The 19,762-nt window shown below is 46.0% G+C and overlaps 1 protein-coding gene across 1 annotated transcript in view; it reads right to left on the bottom strand.

Moving 5' to 3' along the window:
- Nucleotides 1-19,762, bottom strand: part of Cacna1c (calcium voltage-gated channel subunit alpha1 C) — a 617,044-nt gene that overhangs the window by 218,545 nt on the left and 378,737 nt on the right. Inside the window, 2 exon segments of the mRNA XM_017799802.2 lie at nt 6,235-6,374; nt 16,908-17,047. Of these exon segments, the coding sequence (XP_017655291.1) occupies nt 6,235-6,374; nt 16,908-17,047 (280 nt within the window).

Below are 19,762 nucleotides of genomic sequence, written 5' to 3'. Positions count from 1 at the left end.
TGGTTGTGGGACAGTTGCTCTACACATGGATTTATGAGCCAACCAGGACTTGGTGACCCAAAAAGACCAGGACCCTAAAAGTCCTTATGTATCCATCCCTGCCTCTTCTCCATAACCCACAAGGCTCACCTCTGCTGTGCCTTTCTTCATAAACTATTTCCAGATTGCCTCAGTCTCAGCTGGACTCTCCCTTAGACTCCTTTTCATTATCTACATGAAGCAAGTCAAATAATCCTACTGGAGACTGCTGATTTTTGTGTCAGGTTGTCATTTAACTCTTGAATATTCTTTTTTTTTTTTTTGAGACAAGGTCTCCCTGTAGCCTCAGCTGGCCTGGAATTCACTATGTAGCTTCAATTTCACAGAGATCCATCTGCCTCTGCCTGCCCTGGAACTGGAGTTACAGACAGTTGTTAGCTGCCATGTAGGTGCTGGGATATGTAGACGAGGCTGGCCTTGAACTCACAGAGATCTGCCTGCTTCTGCCTCCTGAGTGCTGGGATTAAAGGTGTGCGCCACCGATGCCTGGCCTATTCTCCATTTTAAAAGAAGCACATCTGGTTTTACTTCTTGTTGGTGACCTTGTCATATATTTGTACCATGTGCATATATATATATATATATGATATAAAAGGTACAGTTTAATTGAGCACCCACTTTAAGCAAGACTTCAGTGCTCAATGGTCCTTTAAATAACAGAGGATCAGTTTTATTATTATTCTTATTTTACAGATGTGGAAATTAAGGTCCAAACAAGCTTTGAAAGTTCACCAAGGTCACAGAGTAATTAAGTGGCAGAAGCCAGACAGTCTGATTTTAGGGCTCCTGTTCCAAGGCAAAGTATCTTAAGTTTGTCCCATGGATCTTTATGAATCTTCTCCACTGGGGTTTTTGGACTGATGGTACAACTTATCTCTGGAAAATATTTCTAACATGAGCAAGGAAAATAGTTTGAAAGTCTGACTACTTTCCACACAGGGTCCTTGGTTCTTCCCACTTTTAGCAAGTACTTTCCTATTTTACATGCTTTCACTTTCCTGGAAAAGCTACTCTTATACAAATGAACATATTAGCAAAAACACAGTCCGAGTCTTTAAAGCAAGTGTCTTGAGAGATGGGCAACACGTCTTCTCCACCTCTGCATCTCACTGCCTGGCCTTCTGCCTGGCTCCCAGGAAGCATCCACAGATGCTCATGGTGAGGGAGCACGGCGGGCGCCCGGCCTGCATGGCGGCATCCTTCAGTTCCTTTTACCATCAGATGAAGCCTGGGCTGCTCCAAGTTTTTGTCAAAGGCCTTGTAAACCTAAAAGGTGCTTTCTCACCTTCATGTGCCAGCTTCCTCAATGCGGTCCGCCCTTGGAAAGTCTTTTCCAGGAGGGCATTACATGGAAAAGAGTATTGTTCTATGAACGAGCACCTTGCCAATATGGAATCACAACTGTCCATATCCAGTGCTCACACCTGTGGTGTAAGGCTTCTGGTTATAAATGGCTAATCCTTCCATATGCATATATGCCTCCAGCCCTCACAAGCTGAAGGGCTTATTTCCTAGAATTCGTTTATGGAAAAAGTCTCTACAAAGCAAAGCAACCACGTCTTTCAATCACAGAATTTCATTGCCATTGCAAGTCAGTTTTTTTTTTTTTTTACTATGATCAGGTCCTAAACATGTCTGGGTACATCTCCAGAACTTTCTGCCCTTTCTTTTCTCAGTCCCCTGGAATGCCACTCATTGCTTGTCCTTCAAGATCTATTCCAAATGCCACCTTCTCCAGGATGGCTTTCAAGATCCTCTGTACCCATTCTCAGAAGTATGGTACCCCCCAGAGCTTACTTGTCACAGTACTCACTGTCTCTTACCCAAACATTTCTGGCATTGCTAGTTTTCATTCTACATACCATTTTTATGAGTATTTTTTCATACAATACTTCAAGGTCTTTAAGAACACGCGTGGCATCTGATTCACGGCTGTCTGTGATAAAGTAAGTACCATCAGATCTTGTTGAGCAAGCTGGTTGATGACACATAGGCCTGGACTCTCACAGCCATCTCTGTCCCTGCACAATCTGTGATCAAGATTCCAGGGGCATTTAGTGCCTGTACGCATATTTAAAAGATACCAGCAACTTTTTCAGGCCTGTAACATATGTGATTTAGAGGTGCAGGTTTCATAAACCACACGATTAACCTTTGTTATAGGAAACAGCACCCTACACACCTACATATTATATCTGTCCACTTCTATAGCTCACACAATTATCATGGAGAGCCAATATAACAGAAGACTCCAGGCTGGGCACTGGTAACTACAGTATATACACGTGGAGGTCTCTCAGCATCAGCAGCATCCGTGGAGCTAGGCAGTCTTGGCTGCCGTGTGTAGCAATGCATGCCACTCAGCACAAGGTCTGCAATAATGTTCATGCATTCTACAATACTTCTGTGCCACTGTAGATGCTGAAGATGCAGCTATTGCAAATGGTGGCCCTGGCAATAATGGGTCATAAGCAAATGGCTAAAAACATAAGTGATAGTATGGTATAGGTGACAAGGGATGTGAGACATTTAAGACAGTAATGAGGTGTAGGACACAGGGGGTAGGGGAAACGGCTGGCACAGGGTGGCTATGACATGCCAGAAGGGACGTGATATCTCAGCAGAGACTAGACAAGGTGGGCTGGCATGCCAGTGGGTGGCTGAGTCAAGGCCACCGTAGAAAGTAGTGGCGCGTGGAAAGGCCCTCCCTTGGCGGATAGTTTGAAGTGCTAGAGGAATAGCAAGGTGGTCACTGAAACTAGGAGGGGGAAGGTGGAGGGGGAGAGGCCTGGGAGGAGGCATGTGACACAAGACTATGGCTTTCACTCCGGGTAGTTTAGGGAAAACTTAGAGGGTTCTGAGTAGGAAAGGGACATGATCTAGCTTGGATTTCAAGACTGCTGTGTTCAGCTTAGGCTGTGATTGGGGACAGGCAGAGGCTGAGAACTCTGTTTAGATGAGGGTCGATGGTGCCTGCCAAGGAAGTGAATGTGAAGGTGGTAAGAAACAGATTCTTGGCCGGGCGTGGTGGCGCACGCCTTTAATACAAGGCCCTGGGTTCCATTCCCAGGGACACATAAAAAATGCTAGAGGTGGGTGTGGCACAAATTTATAATCCCATCCCTCAAGATACGAGTAAGTTTGAGGCTAGCCTGGGCTACATGAAAAAAAAAAAAAAAAAAAAAAAAAAAAAAAAGAAGAAACAGATTCTTCACATGTTTTGAAGGTAACGCTGATAGGCTCTTTTGGTGGATTTGATGTAGAGAATGAGAAAAAGAAATAAGTGAAAGGTGTTTGGCATGAGAAGCTGGAAAAGTGTGTTGACATCTCCAAGGAGAGAAAGAATCTGGAAAGCTGGAGAGTAGTATTAGGGGTATGCTCATTCATGCATATCTGATAAGAGGAACGCTGTGGTGTGTAACGCTGGAGCCTAGAGGATTCTGCTTGTTGGAAGATAAGAAGGTGACTATGACCCTGGATGATACAGAACACCTAGGAAACGGGAGGTACAAAGACTGAACCTGGAGCGCTCCAGTGCTACAGGGGTGAAAAATGAGGAGACAGCTATCCAAAAATTCCAAGAGGGAAAACTATGTAAAGCAGAACCAAACTAAGAAAGAATGATACCTCAGAACCCAAGAGACAAGAGTGTCAAACACAGGTCAGCTATGCAGAACTACCCTATGTCACAGGTAAATCAATGGCCTGGAGAAGGGGCCAGTGGATTCTTATTAAGCCACTGGTGGTCTTGACAAGAGAAGTTTGGACACAGCAGTAGAGGAGAAAGCCTAGTCTATACCCAGGAAACAATGGAGACCACACAGTGGTGATGATAAGGAAGTGACTTATGAGGAGTTTTGGTGAAATACAAAAAAAAAAGACATCTAAGGTTATTAAAAAAAAAAGAAGGAGGTGTCAATCCAATGCACTTGGCTACTCTGACCTCATTCTTCACTGTATCAAAAGCTGTGTGGATGCTATATCAGTGACAAAGGGCAAAAGGCTAGGCCAAGACCTTTCTTAAGCTCCGAGAAGAGCCATTTTCTTTTTTATTTGTGACTCACCCAATCAACAGTTGCTTGAAGTGTCCTGCCTTTTCTTACATATGGCAGGCCAACTACCCTTTGTTCTATTGGTCCTTACAGTGAGCTACACGAGTCTCTCTGGCTATTGGAATGTGAGCAGCTATGGGGAGAGCTACATGCAAGTGTAGCCTTGGGACCACTGGTGTGGTGTAACTTCAGGCCATCTTCTCTGAGTCTCCTCTTTCTGCCATGTGGACAGCACAGCCTACACTGTGGTTGCTCCTATAGCTGGAGTTCCAGAATTAGATGTCATGTAGAGCCTGGTCCATCCCAGGGAGCTTCTGAGGCCAGAAGTCTGCAGCTGACCAATCCGCTCATGTGTTATGAACCATGTGTACATGTGAATGTTTGCAGGCTATGTGGTACTTGGGATAATCTGTTCTTGCAGCAAAAGCTGAGTGATATGTTCTTATACTTAAAGTATAAGCAATAAATCTTAACCTCCCTCACACTGTGGTAAGGCCCTAACAAGCACATATGTTACAAGGTGAGAGTTAGTAGGTCCATAGTAACTTAGTGGTAGAAGTCTAGGATTAACCCAGTGCCTATTCCTGACACATTGGCTGTACTAAGCTCCTTAAAGTCAGGTTTGAAGTCACTCCCACTGCCCTTCTTATTCCATGATGTCATTCTATGAAGTTATAAAGGATTAATCAAGAACACTCAAATCATTTAGGCATCACAAAAGTAGAATTTGGTGTTGGCCATCATATATATACCATAAGTATCCAAACTGTCAAGGTTAAGTACAGAATGACTGCTTTAACTGTGGGGCTAGCGTTATGGGCTCCTCAGTTTGAGATGTTCTACAAGCTCTGCCCAGAGAGTCCCAGTGCAAAGGAAATAACCACCTCCTGCCTTTTCTTACTCGGTAAATTCCCTCACCCTAGCTAGCTAGAAATCTAACCATTGAACAGAGATTGGGAAGAATATATGGCACAGCTCTGGCCTTCTGGGGGCCTTTACTATAATTGAAGAGCCAGGAGATTATGCAAAAAGTCTAAGACAGTCAAGAGTGCATAGCCTCAATTCTTTAAAGAAGGCAGTGGTATGGTAGGAAAGGGCACTGAGACTGACAGTAAGAAACTAGGTTTAACCCTGACTCCATTGCCAGCTCATTAAGATCCTTTCCCTATTCTGCACTCATACAGCAAGGGATGAAGCAGTAGACAGAGTTCCCGGAGTTCTTATAATTTCAAGATAATCAGTAAGAATGCCACCAGGTGCTCAGCACATGGCTTAGACATAAAGGGTTCTAGACTCAGAAGATAATCTGTTTCACTGCCCCTGGCCCCCTATGCACAAAAGTCACAGGCTGATGAATTCGCATGAGATGTAAAATCTCAGGAAACAAGCCCAGACAGAGTTCTTCCCAGATATCCCAGACTGAACAGGATGAGGGAACAGGAGTCCTCTGGTGGCTGCTTCCCCAGGCACAGGTCATTTGGGGTTTGCTGCAGCTAAGAGGTACCTGAAGCTGCTGTACTCAGAGCTTGGGGTGTCTCCACAGGGGGAGATGGGGCGTTGTCTGTGTAGCTGATATCCCGGTAGGCAGCAAGTCTTCACAGCACCATCCCAGTTCAAAGAGCTGAGCTTTATTCCTTGGGAGAAACCTGTTCTCTCAATGTCAGGTCTCTGAAAAGGGCTCTGCAGCCTGGGATACCCCATTGGATACGAAAAGTGGAGAGTGGAAAAGGCCAGACAGAGCTTTCAGAACACCCAGTGATGCTCTCCTGATACTCCTTGGAACAAATACAGAAATTAGAGATAATCTCATGGGTTAAGGCACGTTAGGGGTTAGCTCACTGTGCCCCAGGCTGTAGATGTGTTCATTTGTATCTTGGCACACGGGGTGCACACAGACTTAGGGATCCTGTCTCTCAGGCTGTCTTCCTTTGGCTATGTGATACTGGGAACTTTTTCTGGGGCTCTACAAAAGCTAGGCCTTATGTGTTTGATGCTTCTGCAGCAGAACTGAGATTCATCTCTAAGAAAACTCTCCATCCATGGGAAACCAGGTTCCTTTGCACAGTGCTCCTGGAAGGTTATCAAAGGGAAGAGGAAGACTTGGAAAGGTAACACTGTCAACAGGAATAAGGGTTTTACTTACTTGGGACTCCAGACACCAGCCGCAGGGGACGCAGAACTCGGAAAGCCCTCAGTGCCTTCACATCGAATCCAGCTCCTTTCCCTCCTAGAGCATTGGCCCCATCAGCTTTGGTTGCTTGTTCTAAAATTGCACTAAAAAGCCTAGAAAGAGAGGGGAGAGAGGAGCCATCAGGTCTCCAGCTAGTGGCCCAGCTGGGCTCTAATCACAGAAGGCCTGGATTGATAGAGTGTGCTATAGGTGAGGCCGCTGAAGGCCCACAAAGGGCTACAAGAGGTATCACCACACCTGGGAGGAGGAACTTACTAGGGCCTAGAAAGGGCAGAGTGAGGTGAGGGGCCCTCTTCAGTCAAAAGGGTGTGAGCAAACTTGGTTTTTCATGAGTGGGGAGGTCTTAGCACAAGTGCAAAGGCACAGGGAGAAAGCAGGGGAGAGATTTGTTGTCTCTTTTGGGGTGCTGTCGTCACTGCCACAAAATCCAGCTTCTCTCCCGTGAGTGCCAGGAATCATGTATGCCCTACCTTCCCCATCCTCCTGATGGCCCCTTCACTTTGATTTGTTCCAAGGCACAAATAAATGGCCTAAGAAACCTATGAGACTTTCACACCACAGTCAATGACTGACAGGTCAGTGAGAGAAGCATCAAGTAGAACACACCAGCACAGGCAAGATGTACAGATTTCTGCTCTGACAATGTGTCTGTGCTGGCATGTGCACATCTCCAACAAACACAAGCACCTACTGTGTACAGGCACTGTAGCAGACACTGGAGAAGAAGGGGCTTACCTTGACCTTGAAGAGTTCACATCCCCAGAGGGAAACAGACAGAGTCTAAGTAGTCAGTAACTAGACCTTGCACAGGCTGTGATACACAGAAAGAGGAAAGGCTGGCCGTGACAAGGGCAAGAGATCATTCTTTGAATAGAGGGAGGCTCAGAAGGGAACTCTGCTCGATAATATCTGCATAGAGAAAGAGTTGAGTGTGTGGCCCCTGCAGCTATCTGTGGTGACCATTCACCAAAGAGGAATGAGCTGAGGCAGTGAACCTGGGAGGTGCACCGTGACAGTTAGAGGCCGTCAAACTGCCCGTGCGATGGGAACAGAGAAGACAAATGGGAGATGAAGTTGGATGGGAAGGAGAGGCCCCATGGGAACCTTGGCTAGGAAAGGGACACAACGTAAGTGAACTAATGACTCGCTCCAGTGGTGCCAAGAATGGGCAAGGCCAGAGCAGGCTGCTCCAGTGGCACAGCTTGGGTTCAGGCCAAGGAGTAATTTTGAAGATTGTGAGTGTCAGATACTGAATTTATTTTAAGACAGAGCCAGTGGGATTGGTTGTTGCACTGGTTGGGAGGTGAGAGATGACTCCAACAGCCTGGGCTGGAGCAGCAGGAAGGGCGTGATGTGGTTGTGTGGGATCCAAGTTCTGCTGTCACCTTCTCTGATCTGAGCTGATCATTGTTTGTCTGATGGTTTTCTGAGTTGGTATCACATATCTAGAGGTTGAAGGAGGGTGCAAGATGGAGAACAACAACAACAACGACTATGTTTTCTATATACAGTGTATTTAGGGTTGGACCACAGAAGGCCTGTATGGGAACTGTGTGTAAAAGGACTGAATCATAGGGTCCTCCAACACTGAGGAGGCAAATAGAGGACAGATCAATGAAAGAGACTGACAAGAAGTGGCTTGTGGCAGGAGACTTGGAACAAGTGGTGCTCCATGGAGAATGTGGAAAGCGAGAAGGCAACGGCTAAGTGTTCAGACCCCACAGATATGCATGGGAAACCGACCATTTCATTTGGTACGATGAAGGCCACTGAGGCCTAGAACACTTCTGATCTGGGGAGTGATGGGGCACAGGCACAGGATATAGGCTCAGAAGAGAATGTAGAAGCTGGAGACGGAATAGAAAGCCCTGTCCAAAAGAAATATGACACAAGTCAAGTGTGAGCCAAGTGAGTAATTAACCTTTCTAAAAGGCAGGTGAGATCAACTATGATAATACATTTTAATCTACCCCAACATTGTTAAAGTATTTCATTTCAGGGTGTAATGAATTTAAAAACAGGTGTCTTCATTCTTTGTCTTGTACTCAATCTTTGAACTATGTTGTATATTTTAGACTTACAGCACATCTCTGTTCATTCCAATCACGTTTCTAGTGCTGTGGCCATATGTGGCTAATGGTTATCCAATGGCAATTCTTTTGAGGAATTTTGTGGCAAATGTGAACAGAGTGGTTACTCAAAGTGGGTGTGGCATGAGAGAGCTTGTCTGAGAGGTACCACAGCACTTTGGAAATGGCAGTCATCTGATAGACAGCCCGATGATGCAGAAGTGAGAAGGAATGACTGACAGAAGGACTTAGGTCCTTTGGGGGCAGGAAGGGATGCATGGCACACTGAAGATACTTTAAACGGGGCACGGTTCAGTTGAACAAAGGTAATGCACCTTCTGGTAGGAAAGGAGGGAGAGATACTGGGCACTGCTTTTCTCTCAGAGACCTGGCAAGGTACATTATAAGGGTATAGATGTGGTATGGAGACAGAGGAGAGTTGCCTTCTGTTTGCATCTTTTCTCGGGGAAAGATTCCCTGGGTATCAGCTAGAAATCTGAAGGGAGGGGCATACTAGAATTCTGAAGAGGGTGATGAAGCTACAGAGGAATCATCGTAAAAAAATAAAGAGGGGATGGAGTGGGGACCTGAGAAAGGATTCTTGTGTATCACCAAAGGCCAGCTTGAGTGGGGAATGAAACTCTGCTCAGCTTTACATATTTATTTGTCCTCAGTACTGAGATGATTTCCATCTAATTGGATTACGTCTGGGTTGCTGTGTTTTTCCAGGTGAGCAAGGCAAGCGGAAAGAGGAACGAGAAAGCCAAGGGACCCTGGAAGTGTGGCTGTAATGGTGAAGAGTGGTCCGAAGTTGATTGGCAGGTGGAACAGACAGGAGTGGGAGAGGGAAGGGGTACGGAGAGAAGACAGCAGGATGAATGAGCTGCTAGAGGCAAGAGGGGGTAGGCTAGGAGATGATGTGGTCAGGAGGAGCATGTCAGTTATTAGTCATGACAGGAATACTGGCTACAAACATGGGCATAGGCAATTGTAGTAGGATGGAAGGCAGTATCTGTGTTCATTTTTGTCAACGTGACATAAACTAGATCACCTGGGAAGAAGGACCTCAGTGAAGGAATTTTCTCTACCAGACTGGCCTGTGGGCATGTCTGTGAGTCATTTTTTTTAATTGTTAATCAATGTAGGGGAGCCCAGGCTATTGTGGGTAGTGCCATCCCTGGGCAGGTGGGCCTGGGCAGTATAAGAAAAGTAGCTGAGCAAGCCAGGGGAAGCAAGCCAATAGACAGTCTTCCCCCCATGGTCTCTGCTTCAGTTCCTGTCTTGTCTTCCCTCGATGACAGACTCCAACCCATCAGCCAAATAAACCCTTTCCTCCTCAAGTTGATTTTGGTCAGTATTTTTATCATAGCAACAGAAAATAAACTAGAACAGAAATTAGTACCAGAGAGTGGGATACTGCTCTTACAGACCTGAACTTGTTGTTTGGGGAGGACTGTGGAAGTTCGGGAGCTTTGGGCTGGAAAAGCCATTGGGTGTTTGTAGCTTAATAGGCTGTTCTTAACAGGAAGCTTAGAAGATCAAAATGTTGAGAGAAATGAAGACCCTGGAGACTACCTGTGACGTTTAGGAGGGAATCAGATTCTTAACTCAAAATATCACATGAACAGCTATAACAGAGTCTTTGCTTCCCTCCTAAACTTCACAGCTGTGATTAACAAGACACCCGTACCAATAAAGTGAAATCTTTGCGTTACTGGGACAATGGATGCTGGCCAGCTGGTGCTGAAAAATCAGCTGTGATTAATAAGAGACCAGCATCTTTGAGGTGAAATCTTCTAGGAACTATTTCCTCAGGGTCAGCACACACAAGCTGTAGTCCAGGAGGGCCAAGGCTGCATCCCATGCTGGAAGCCAAACTTGGTAATGTATAAGAGTCTCCCACATGGTACTGGTTTTGGCAGCACAAAAGCTGTAGAATTGAAGGGGCCATGAAGAGAAGCTGAGCCTTGGCACAGTGTTAGGCTGCGAGAGGCCATTGGTGAGGGTGCAGCCTCAGTTGCAGTGGAAACTCCAGGACTGAAGGGACCATGGAGAGAAGCTGAGGGTTGGCATCATGGGAGGTCAGGAGAGGTCACTGGTTAAAGCTACAGCTTCAGCTGCAGTGGAGAATCCAGCATATTGGAATACTGGAGATGCCAGGATATGGGGCCACCAAGGACAGTGGCAGGTATGGGGTGGTGCCAATCTGATCCTATAAGACAAGCTGTGTGTGTGTGTGTGTGTGTGTGTGTGTGTGTGTGTGTGTACACTACAAATGACAGAGCTAGAGAAGTGGAATTTCCTAAGTCTTTTAGAGCCAGAAGATAACGAGTGAGTCCCAGATGTTGGACACTGAACTTTTCATACTGTTGGATTTCGGTTTTCCTTTGATCTGTTCGTAATTGTACCCTGGTTCTTCCATTTGGGAATAAGGAAGTATATAACTTAGTTTTAATTTTACAGGAACCCATAGTTAAGTGACTTTGGTTATTTTGAGGGGGCTGAACTTCTAGTGTTTGAGTTTTTAAAGACTGTGGGACTTTCAAAGTTGTACTATGTTTTGTATTGTGATATTAACATGTGATCTTGGGGATGAGCAAGAAAGGAAAGGTTATGGTTTAATAGTGATGTGCTTGTGTGGAGAGCTGACAAGCGGGCAAATGTGCTGGTTAGTTTTTGTCAACTTGACACAAACTAGAGTCACGTGGGAAGAAGGAACCTCAGTTGAGGAATTTCCTCTACTAGACTGGCCTGTGGCATATCTCTGAGGCATTTTCTTAGCTGTTACTTGATGTTGGAGAGCCCCGCCCACTGTGGGTGGTGCTGTCCCTGGGCAGGTGGGCCTGGGTTATACAAGAAAAGTAACCGAGCAAATCAGTGGAAGGAAGCCAGTAAGCAGTGTTCCTTTGTAGCCTCTACTTGAGTTCCTGTCTCCAGATTCCTGCCTTGACTTTCCTCTGTGATGGACTGTACAGTGTAAGATTAACTGAACCCTTTCCTCCTCAAATTGTATTTGGTCAGTACTTTATCACAGAAACCAAAACAGTGACTAGGATAGGATCCTGGGGAAGACACTTTAGCCCTCCCCCCAGTTGAGAAATGCCTGGCAGCACAATGGCAGGTGCAGGGAGTGTTGAGGAGACTTCGGGTGAGCCCACATCTTCTACATACAAGGAGGAGCAAGTCAGATGAGCGGCGTTGTGATAAGGAGAGGGAAAGACAGTCTGATGACACCGAGGGCAAAACAAGGGCTAAGAGAGGGAGACAGAGTCTGAAAATAGAAACATGAGCCCCTCCCCTATGAGTGCAGGGAGGCTTCCTGAGGAATGGTGGGGAGGCAATGTGTTGGGGAGGGTCAGAAAGGAAAAGGACTATCCTAAACAAAGTTGAGAGCTCAGGGCAGGGGTGGAAGGAGGTGGGGGAGAAACCTGCTTGCAAATAAAGTTTTATAGTGATGCAGTTCTACATACTCATTTACATGTTGCTATTTTCCTGTTGCAGTGACAGACTGAGCAGTGCGGACAGACCACAGCTCTCATTCTGACAGTTATCATCTGGCCCTTTCCAGACTATCTGCAGACTCCTGGGTAGGTGGGACTAAGGGGAACAGGGGGTACAATGGGAGGTCTCAGGAGAAAGGGAGAGAAAGTGAGGGTTTAGACAGAAAGACACATGAAAAAGATGACCCAGAATTCTAGGCATCTAATGACAACCAAAAAAAATAGGGGGGAAAAAACCCCAGCATAGGCAACTTCTGTCCTTTACATCTACAAAGGACTCTAGGGATCACTGTCAGCAGAGTGTGTTGGGTGACATGTCTGAATTAGTCTTGCCTGGGATCATGGAAGAATCCCAGTATTAGAAATGGGTGTCTGTATCACAGCCAGCAGAGTGATGGCCAAGGCAACTCTGGATCTTGAGCAATAGACTTGACCTCCTTAAATGACTCATGCCCCAGGGAACTGGTCCCTCATGCCCCAGGGAACAGGAGTCCAGGTGCAACTGAAGGCTTAGTTTTGCAGAACCTCAGAGCCAGGAAGGGTCAGGAAACAAGGTCTGGTTTGGATAAAAGATTTTCAAAGTGTCTCCCATGGAAACCCTCAAGGGCAGGGGCAGCTCCAGTGTCAGGGCCAGAGCCGAATGGCTAGGGCTATCCTGACCACAGTGTGACAGAACATCTTCCCTCTTGCATGTATTACATGCTGCCTGGGGTAAGACGTTGAATAAGGGCTTATGTACATGCAGGCAAAGCACTAATACACATAAAATAAAAATAAATAAAAGTGGAGGGGCATTGAGAGATGGTTCAGTGGTTAAGAGCAATGGTTGTTCTTGCAGAGCACCTGGGTTCAGTTCCCAGCACCAACATGGTGGTTAACACCATCCTTAACTCTAGTTCCAGAGCATTCAACATCCTCTTCTGGCCTCAGTGGGCACTGCTTGCACAGGTGCACTTACATATATACAGACAAAATACTCATACATAGAAAATAAAAATAAACAAATCAGGGACTCAGAGAGATGGCTCAGCAGTTAAGAGTACTTGATGCTCTTGCAGAGGACCTGAGTTCCAGTTCCTAGCACCCACATAGTAGCTAATAACTGTCGGAAACTCTAGTTCCAAGGGATCCGTCCTCTTCTGGCCTTCATGCATGCATTTGGTGTACTTACATGTAGGCAAAACATTCATACACATAAAAGTAAATTAACATTTTAAAAAATTTAAAAGACTTCAAATAAGGGTTCTGTAGCATTAAAAATTTTTACCTAATGTTCACAAAACCTTGGATTAAACCCCAGCACACACATACCCAAAAAGAAAAAAAGAGAAGTTCGGCAGCCGTGACCAGACCAGATCTAGAGCCTCCTAGTTCTTTCACTCGGCTTGACAATCAGAGGTTTGGTATGTTGGACTCATAGGCCCCGAGTCTCAGATGAAAGGTGCCAGGACCGGGGGAGTGGGTCCATAAGGGAAAAGTTCTTTCCATTGAAATTTAGGTCCCTAAAACCCGAGGAAACAAACTAGTTTGCAAATTGTTCAAATAACATTCCAAATTCAGTCCAGATTTTATTCCCAGTGTTTCATGGAAGAAAGCACTATACTTACTAGAGGACAAGATGTTCACAAAATAATCATTCAGTGAAAGAAGCAGTTATCCAAGACTTTCTCCTCCTTCAACCCCTGCTCCAGCTTTGGAGTACTTTATTAAGGGTCTCCTTTTAATTTTGGAGGAGTAGAAAATTCAAACATGTGGTAGAAAGTGTTGGATCAGAGCACCAGTGTACATCTCCTGGGTTGGAGGCTGTGAAGGTGAAACACCCTTTGTGTCCCTGGTTCCTGAGGGCTTGGTTCTGATGTGGTGCTTGTCTGGGGTGCAATCGGTAGTTCTACAGTCAGACTTTAGAGTTTTCAAGAGAGGAGGATAACAAGGCTCCAGCAGGCCTGGATAATCAAAGGGATGGAGCCACCATACTACAAGGGCAATGGATGCAACAGAAGGCTTTGTGACTGGCTAGAATCTCTTGAAGAAGGATGTGCTGAGGAGAGCCCTCAGTTCTTGGGTTATGCAGGAGCAGGTGGCTCACAGAGGCCTCTAAAGTTCCTTCCATTCATTCAGTTGCCCCTTTTTCCCATCATAACAAAGAGACTCCTCCACTTTGAGAGGGAAAAAAACCTCTTGTCATACGCCACCAGGATGACAGACACAAGAAGGCGCACATGGCTGACACTATACAGCAGGTAGTAAGTCCATGCTCCTCAGTACAAATCGGACTCCCTTCCGATTTGTAGGAGGCCCCAAGAAACCTTTCCTGAAGCAGCTTCGGAGGTAGTACAGGAAAGAAGATTTCCCAAATCACAGAGGGACAAAAGAATATCCACTTAATATTGTAAAGGGTCAGAAAAGGAGGCATGGCTGGAGAAAAGCAGTGAGCCACATCCTCTGGGGCTTGGAAATCTTTCTGTAGTTAGTAGGACAGGGTGGAATTAGGACTGGATGGAGAGCCTCTAGGGCCAAGCCCTCCCCCAGAGAAAATAAAGAAGCTACTAAATATGACTTCGTGTGGATTAAGGAAGGATACCCCAAATGCCCTAGTAGACCTCAAGCTGAGCAAGTACCTCAGGCTCATAGCCTCTGCAGGTTAGACACCCCACTCAGGCCAAACAAGGTGCAGATAGGCAAGTGTTGGCCAGTGATGTACAGCCTCCCATGGCCTGGGCAGGAAAGAGTGGAATCCCCTCTCCAAGGCTCCTATTTGAGTTCCCTCACTTATCCTGTCTACTTCCCATGCTTCAGTCAAGGACATGAATGGGCAGAGGCACATCTGGTGAAATGCAACACCTTCCATAAGTATGAGAAGAAATGCGGTCTCTGCCTTAGCCCTAGGTCCCTGCAAGTCACAGAGGCTCCACTGGCCTAGAAGCATTGCCTCACATTCCTGAGGATCTTTCCTGCTTATGTCATAGGCCCCCAGGAGACCTGGGCCTTGAAAAAGATGCTAAATTTCAAAAGGATTTATGGGGGTGGGAACGACTTGCCTTCAGGACAGTTACTAAGGTTTACTGAGCTCATTCTGGACTGTTTATTTGGCAGGAGTGGAAGTAGTGAAACCCCTCATAGAACCGCACCCTTCCCCAGTCTCAACCAGATCTGGACCTGGCTAACAACTAATGGCCTTAGTGTTCCTCATGTCTCTTGAACATACATAATGATCATGTGACCAAAGTGCAGCATTCACTGGCCAGGGCACCTGAGACAAGACAGGAGAGACTCCAACCTCAGGAGCTGTTCAGATGGCCAGAGACAAGGAAATCACTTGTGATGGCCCTCTGTGCTCCTGTGTTATTTCTTGCAGTAAACATGGGGTGTTCCCCAAGATAATGAACAGTGGGTGCTCTGGAGGAGCCCACAGGGGGCCTAGGTCTCCACCAGGGTAGCATGGAAGACTCCTGGCATAAAAGCCTCCCAACATCCTGCACTTGACTCGGGAAAAGTAAGAGTCAGTGTGGCCGCCACGGTGACTGCCAGACTGGTAGTGGTACCGAGCCAGCTCAGAGGAGTGGGGTTGTGGTTGGGGTGAAAGCTGCTATAAAAGTAACCCCTTTTGCAAAACCTAAGTCACTGAGATTTCATTCACTTTATCTGAATGCATTAGGCTTCACTTAGCATATGTAGGCCTGTTAGGAACAAATATTTTATGGAGACTCTTTTGGGGACATTACTAACTTCTTGATTAAAAAGATCATTGCTTTAAAATTTTACTTAAAATTTATGAAGGCTTTTATTAGGCTCTGTATTTTTAAATTTTTTCTTTATTTTTGAGAATTTCATACATGTATATGATGCAATATGATCATATCTATCCCCATTTCCCCCTTTAATCCCCCATGTTCTCCCTAACACGTTCCCCTTCCAACTCTGTCTCTCTTTTTTTTCAAAAATAACCCAGTAAACGTCGTTAGTGTTGTCCATAGGTGCATGGGTGCGGGACTATCCACTGAGGCATGGAAAACCTACCAGTGGCCACAACCTCAAAAGTCAATGATTCTGTCCCAGCGGCTGTCAATTGCTAATAGTTCTTCAGTCAGGGGTGGACCTGGAGATCATCAACCCCATCTACGCCAAGATTTTGGCCAGTTTGATCTTGTGTAGATCTTGATCAGGTAACCACATCTGCTGTGAGTTTATGGGTGTGACTGCTATGTTTATGGGTGTCATTCACATGACAGCATTTCATAGCACTTCTCCCCAACCTCTCACTCTAACATTCTTTCTGCCTCCTCTTCCAAGATGTTCCCTGAGCTTAGTCATGGAGGGGTTCATACCCATGTCCCATTTATGGCTGAACACTCTTATTCTTATTCTTATTTAAGATTCCCAGCACTCTAATGCAGAGCAGTATGTTTGGGGAATGGGTCTCTAGTCTTGGTTTGGTTATCATCCCCTCAGCCTTTCAGGCCTCCCTGTTTTCTCTTTACCCAATGACTTAGAGCAATCTGGTTTTCTAGAGCCACAGCACAAGGCCCAATGTGGAGGTGAGGATAGGTTTGGGACAGTTTGCATGAGTATTCTGGAGACTAGTCTGGCAGCAGAGTGTATGTCCCCAACATGCCCCAAATCTGTAGACTGCCTGCTCCCAGAAGGCTGACTAACTGCTCAGGGATATAGCACATAAGTGGGTGGGAATTGCTAGGTTAGATATGGTTGAAGAGGGGATAAAAGTCCTTAAAGAGCTGCAAACAGAATGCTGGTTTGCAGTACACACATATATGTACTTCTCTGTGTACACACACGCGCACACACACACACACGCACATATGTCTGTGTGTGCATGTGCATCATATACACACACACTCTGACATGTGGGAGTGGTGGTAAGGGGTGCTCTTGGGTAATAATTTCTCCCTTGGGAGAAAGTCTGAATTCAAAATGATTTTTTAACAGATCTTTTCATTGTGTCTGAAGGCAAGTTCAATTAGATCCATCAGAGGTAGGAATGCAGAGGGAAAAGGGCCTGGGTGAGTAGGGGAGGAAAGAAAGAGATGGCCGCACTTACCCTACAACCACAATTATAAAATCTAGTAAATTCCAACCATTGCGGAGGTAAGCGTTGGGGTGAAAGAGAAGTCCATAGGCAATTACTTTTAAAAATGCTTCCACGGTAAAAATTATGAGAAAGAGATATTCCACTCGTTCCTAGGAAACAAAAATAGAAAAGAGAGCAAAATGAATCATTAGGTTTAGGGATGTGGAAAGTTCTGAAGCAGCAGATCTCACAGGTGCAGTCACACTCAGCACAAGGATGCTGCAGCCAACCGGAGGCTGCGTGTGCCACAGTGGTCCCAGCAGAGCCAACAGAGCCAATCTCCTCCTGTGCTGTCCCAGCGGAGCCTATCTCCTGCAACGCCGCAAGTGCCGCTGCTGGTATAAACATGCTCTGTGATGTTTGCTCGGTGGTGAAATGACCTAGTGTTGCACTTCCCAGAATGATGTAGCACCATGGCCATGACCACAGGTGGAAAAGGACCAACCCCCCGCCTCCCCCAGCTTCTGGAGGACAGAGTGGAGCTTCCAAGCTAAGTCAAAAAATCCACAACCTGTTCCAACAGTAGAGCTCCAATTCATAGAGAATTAAAGATTCTTTTTGTCTTCAAATGCCCTTTTTCTTTTCTTTTTTTTTTTCTGTCTTTTTGAGACAGGGTCTCCCTGTAGCCCCAGCTGTCCTGGAACTCACTATGTAGACCAGGCTGGCCTCAAACTCACAAAGATCCACCTGCCTCTGCCTCCCGAGTGCTGGGACTAAAGGTGTGCACCACCATGCCCAGCCAAATGCCCTTTTAAAAATGTGAATTAAGGTAATGCAAAAATTAGTATTTCCCCCCACATCTCAATTTAACTAGTTAATATTTTACTGTGGCCACTTAGGAGAGAACTCTTAAGGTTTTGGTCTAGAGAGGAAAAAATGCCAGGACAGGGAAGTTATTGAGAATGAAGTTAGCAGAACCCACCAAAACTGTGCCATAATTCTGTGGTAACAGGCCCTGGGGACATCAGACTGGGTTTGGGAGAGAGGACTATCCACTCTTCAAAATAATAGTAAAAATACTGCCACATAGAAATTGAGAGTGTTAACAGCAGCCCTAACAGAGGTAATGTGTGGATCCAGGCATTTGAGATCTCTAACACCAACACTGTCCAAAGATGCAGACCAGATGAGCAGAAAAAACAAAAATAAAAAGCACCCCAGTGGGGGATGAGCAGGTACTAGGTGATGACTACAAAAGCCTGTTTTTCCTTCATGGGCAGAGCTGTCTTTTCTCCTCTGCCACTTAGAAAAATGGATTTGGGTTGAAGCATGTAGCTCCTATCCTGACTACACTCAACTGGATAGGACTTTGGCCTAATCAGAGCAAGCCAACTCCTGGTGCAGATCCGCTTGCCTTCCTCACCACTAATCGCTTCCCTTTCCCGACTCCACTACTGAGCCTCAGTGGCCCCACCCAGTGGAGGGTGGAAGCCATCATGTTCCACTAGTTATTACTGCAGGAACCTTGGGCTGCCTCTCCTCGAAGTCATAAAACACCAGGGCCAGTCCATCCCAGGTTGCCAAGCAGGGCAGGCCCATCCACATCCTCCATGAGGCTCTCAGCTCAGGATCCCATACCCATTCCTTCTCCTCTGCCAGGCCAGGGAGAGCTCCCTGAAAGACCTCTATGCCCACCCATATACAAGCCACATACCTGCCTGTAAAGGCTTGCCTCCTCCCACCTGGCCTGCTAGGAGGATACTCTGAGCCTTAGGCTCTGAAAGTCCAGTGGGAAACTCTGCCAGGACAGATGTCCAGTGTTCCCTGTCACTCTTCCTAGCTCCTAGACATTTATTGAGCACCAGCTTCACTGTGACCATCTCTGAGCAAAATAATTTGAGGTTACAAAGTTAAAAACTATACATATTGTAGGCCCTACTCAGACCTGCTAAAGTAGGGCCCCTGGCTTATAGAGCCTAGGGATGTGTGATCTAGACAATTTCAGGTGTCTGAGACATCTTAAAATCTAAGAACTACTGGTCCATGTGCTGACAAAGGCCTGCATTCAGGCAGCGAAAGTGGGCAGGGAATGAGGATGTCAAATTTAATCAGCACCTCAGAGACAGCTTTGTCCTTTACTTCCTACCCATTTTAGCACCAAAAAGTTGATCTGTGGATGTGACTGCCTCGTAGGAGTGAACAGGAGCAATCCACGTGTGTGGCAGTGTCAACATCAAGGAATGTTACAGAAGCCCCCACGCAACCTGGGATGGTGGACGGAAAGTGGAAGGAGCAGCTGTGAAACAGCCCCTTCAGTCCATCTCATCGCCCCACTCCAGGATGGCTCAGAGCTTTCAGTTTGAGCTCCAGATGACAAAGGCCCTCTGCTCTGCATTCCCCCAAACCTCCATGGAACGTCACTCAGTTGGAGGAGGGATGAGAAGGAAAGAAAAGTAAAGGGAAACAAATACAAGTTAGGTACCACTAGGTGCCGGGTGCTTCTGCATATTCACATAGGTACTCATGACTGTTACATTTTCATTCACTTGCCCACCCACATATCCAACTGCTATGCATGTATATATGTGTGTATGTATGTATGTATGTATGTATGTATGTATGCATGTATCTATCTATCAATCAATCAATCTATCGATGAGGAGCTTAACAACAAAGGGTGTTCTTACTTTTCAAATGCTGCAAACCTACTGCAGGCAGAACATTGACCATGACATGCAGGCCCCTGAAGTGTCCTTATTATAGTCTGATGTGTGCTATGAGGACCACTCTAATAAATGGGTTGTGAAACTTATTTTTATCTAACTCAGAGATGTTTGAAGAACACTGACAGCCATGCCATGTAGTATATGCCTTTAATGTTTGAA

Source organism: Nannospalax galili, unplaced genomic scaffold, assembly GCF_000622305.1.
Source record: "Nannospalax galili isolate Female #2095 unplaced genomic scaffold, S.galili_v1.0 scaffold199, whole genome shotgun sequence".
Taxonomy (NCBI): domain Eukaryota; kingdom Metazoa; phylum Chordata; class Mammalia; order Rodentia; family Spalacidae; genus Nannospalax; species Nannospalax galili.
This window is presented reverse-complemented; position numbering and strand designations above follow the sequence as displayed.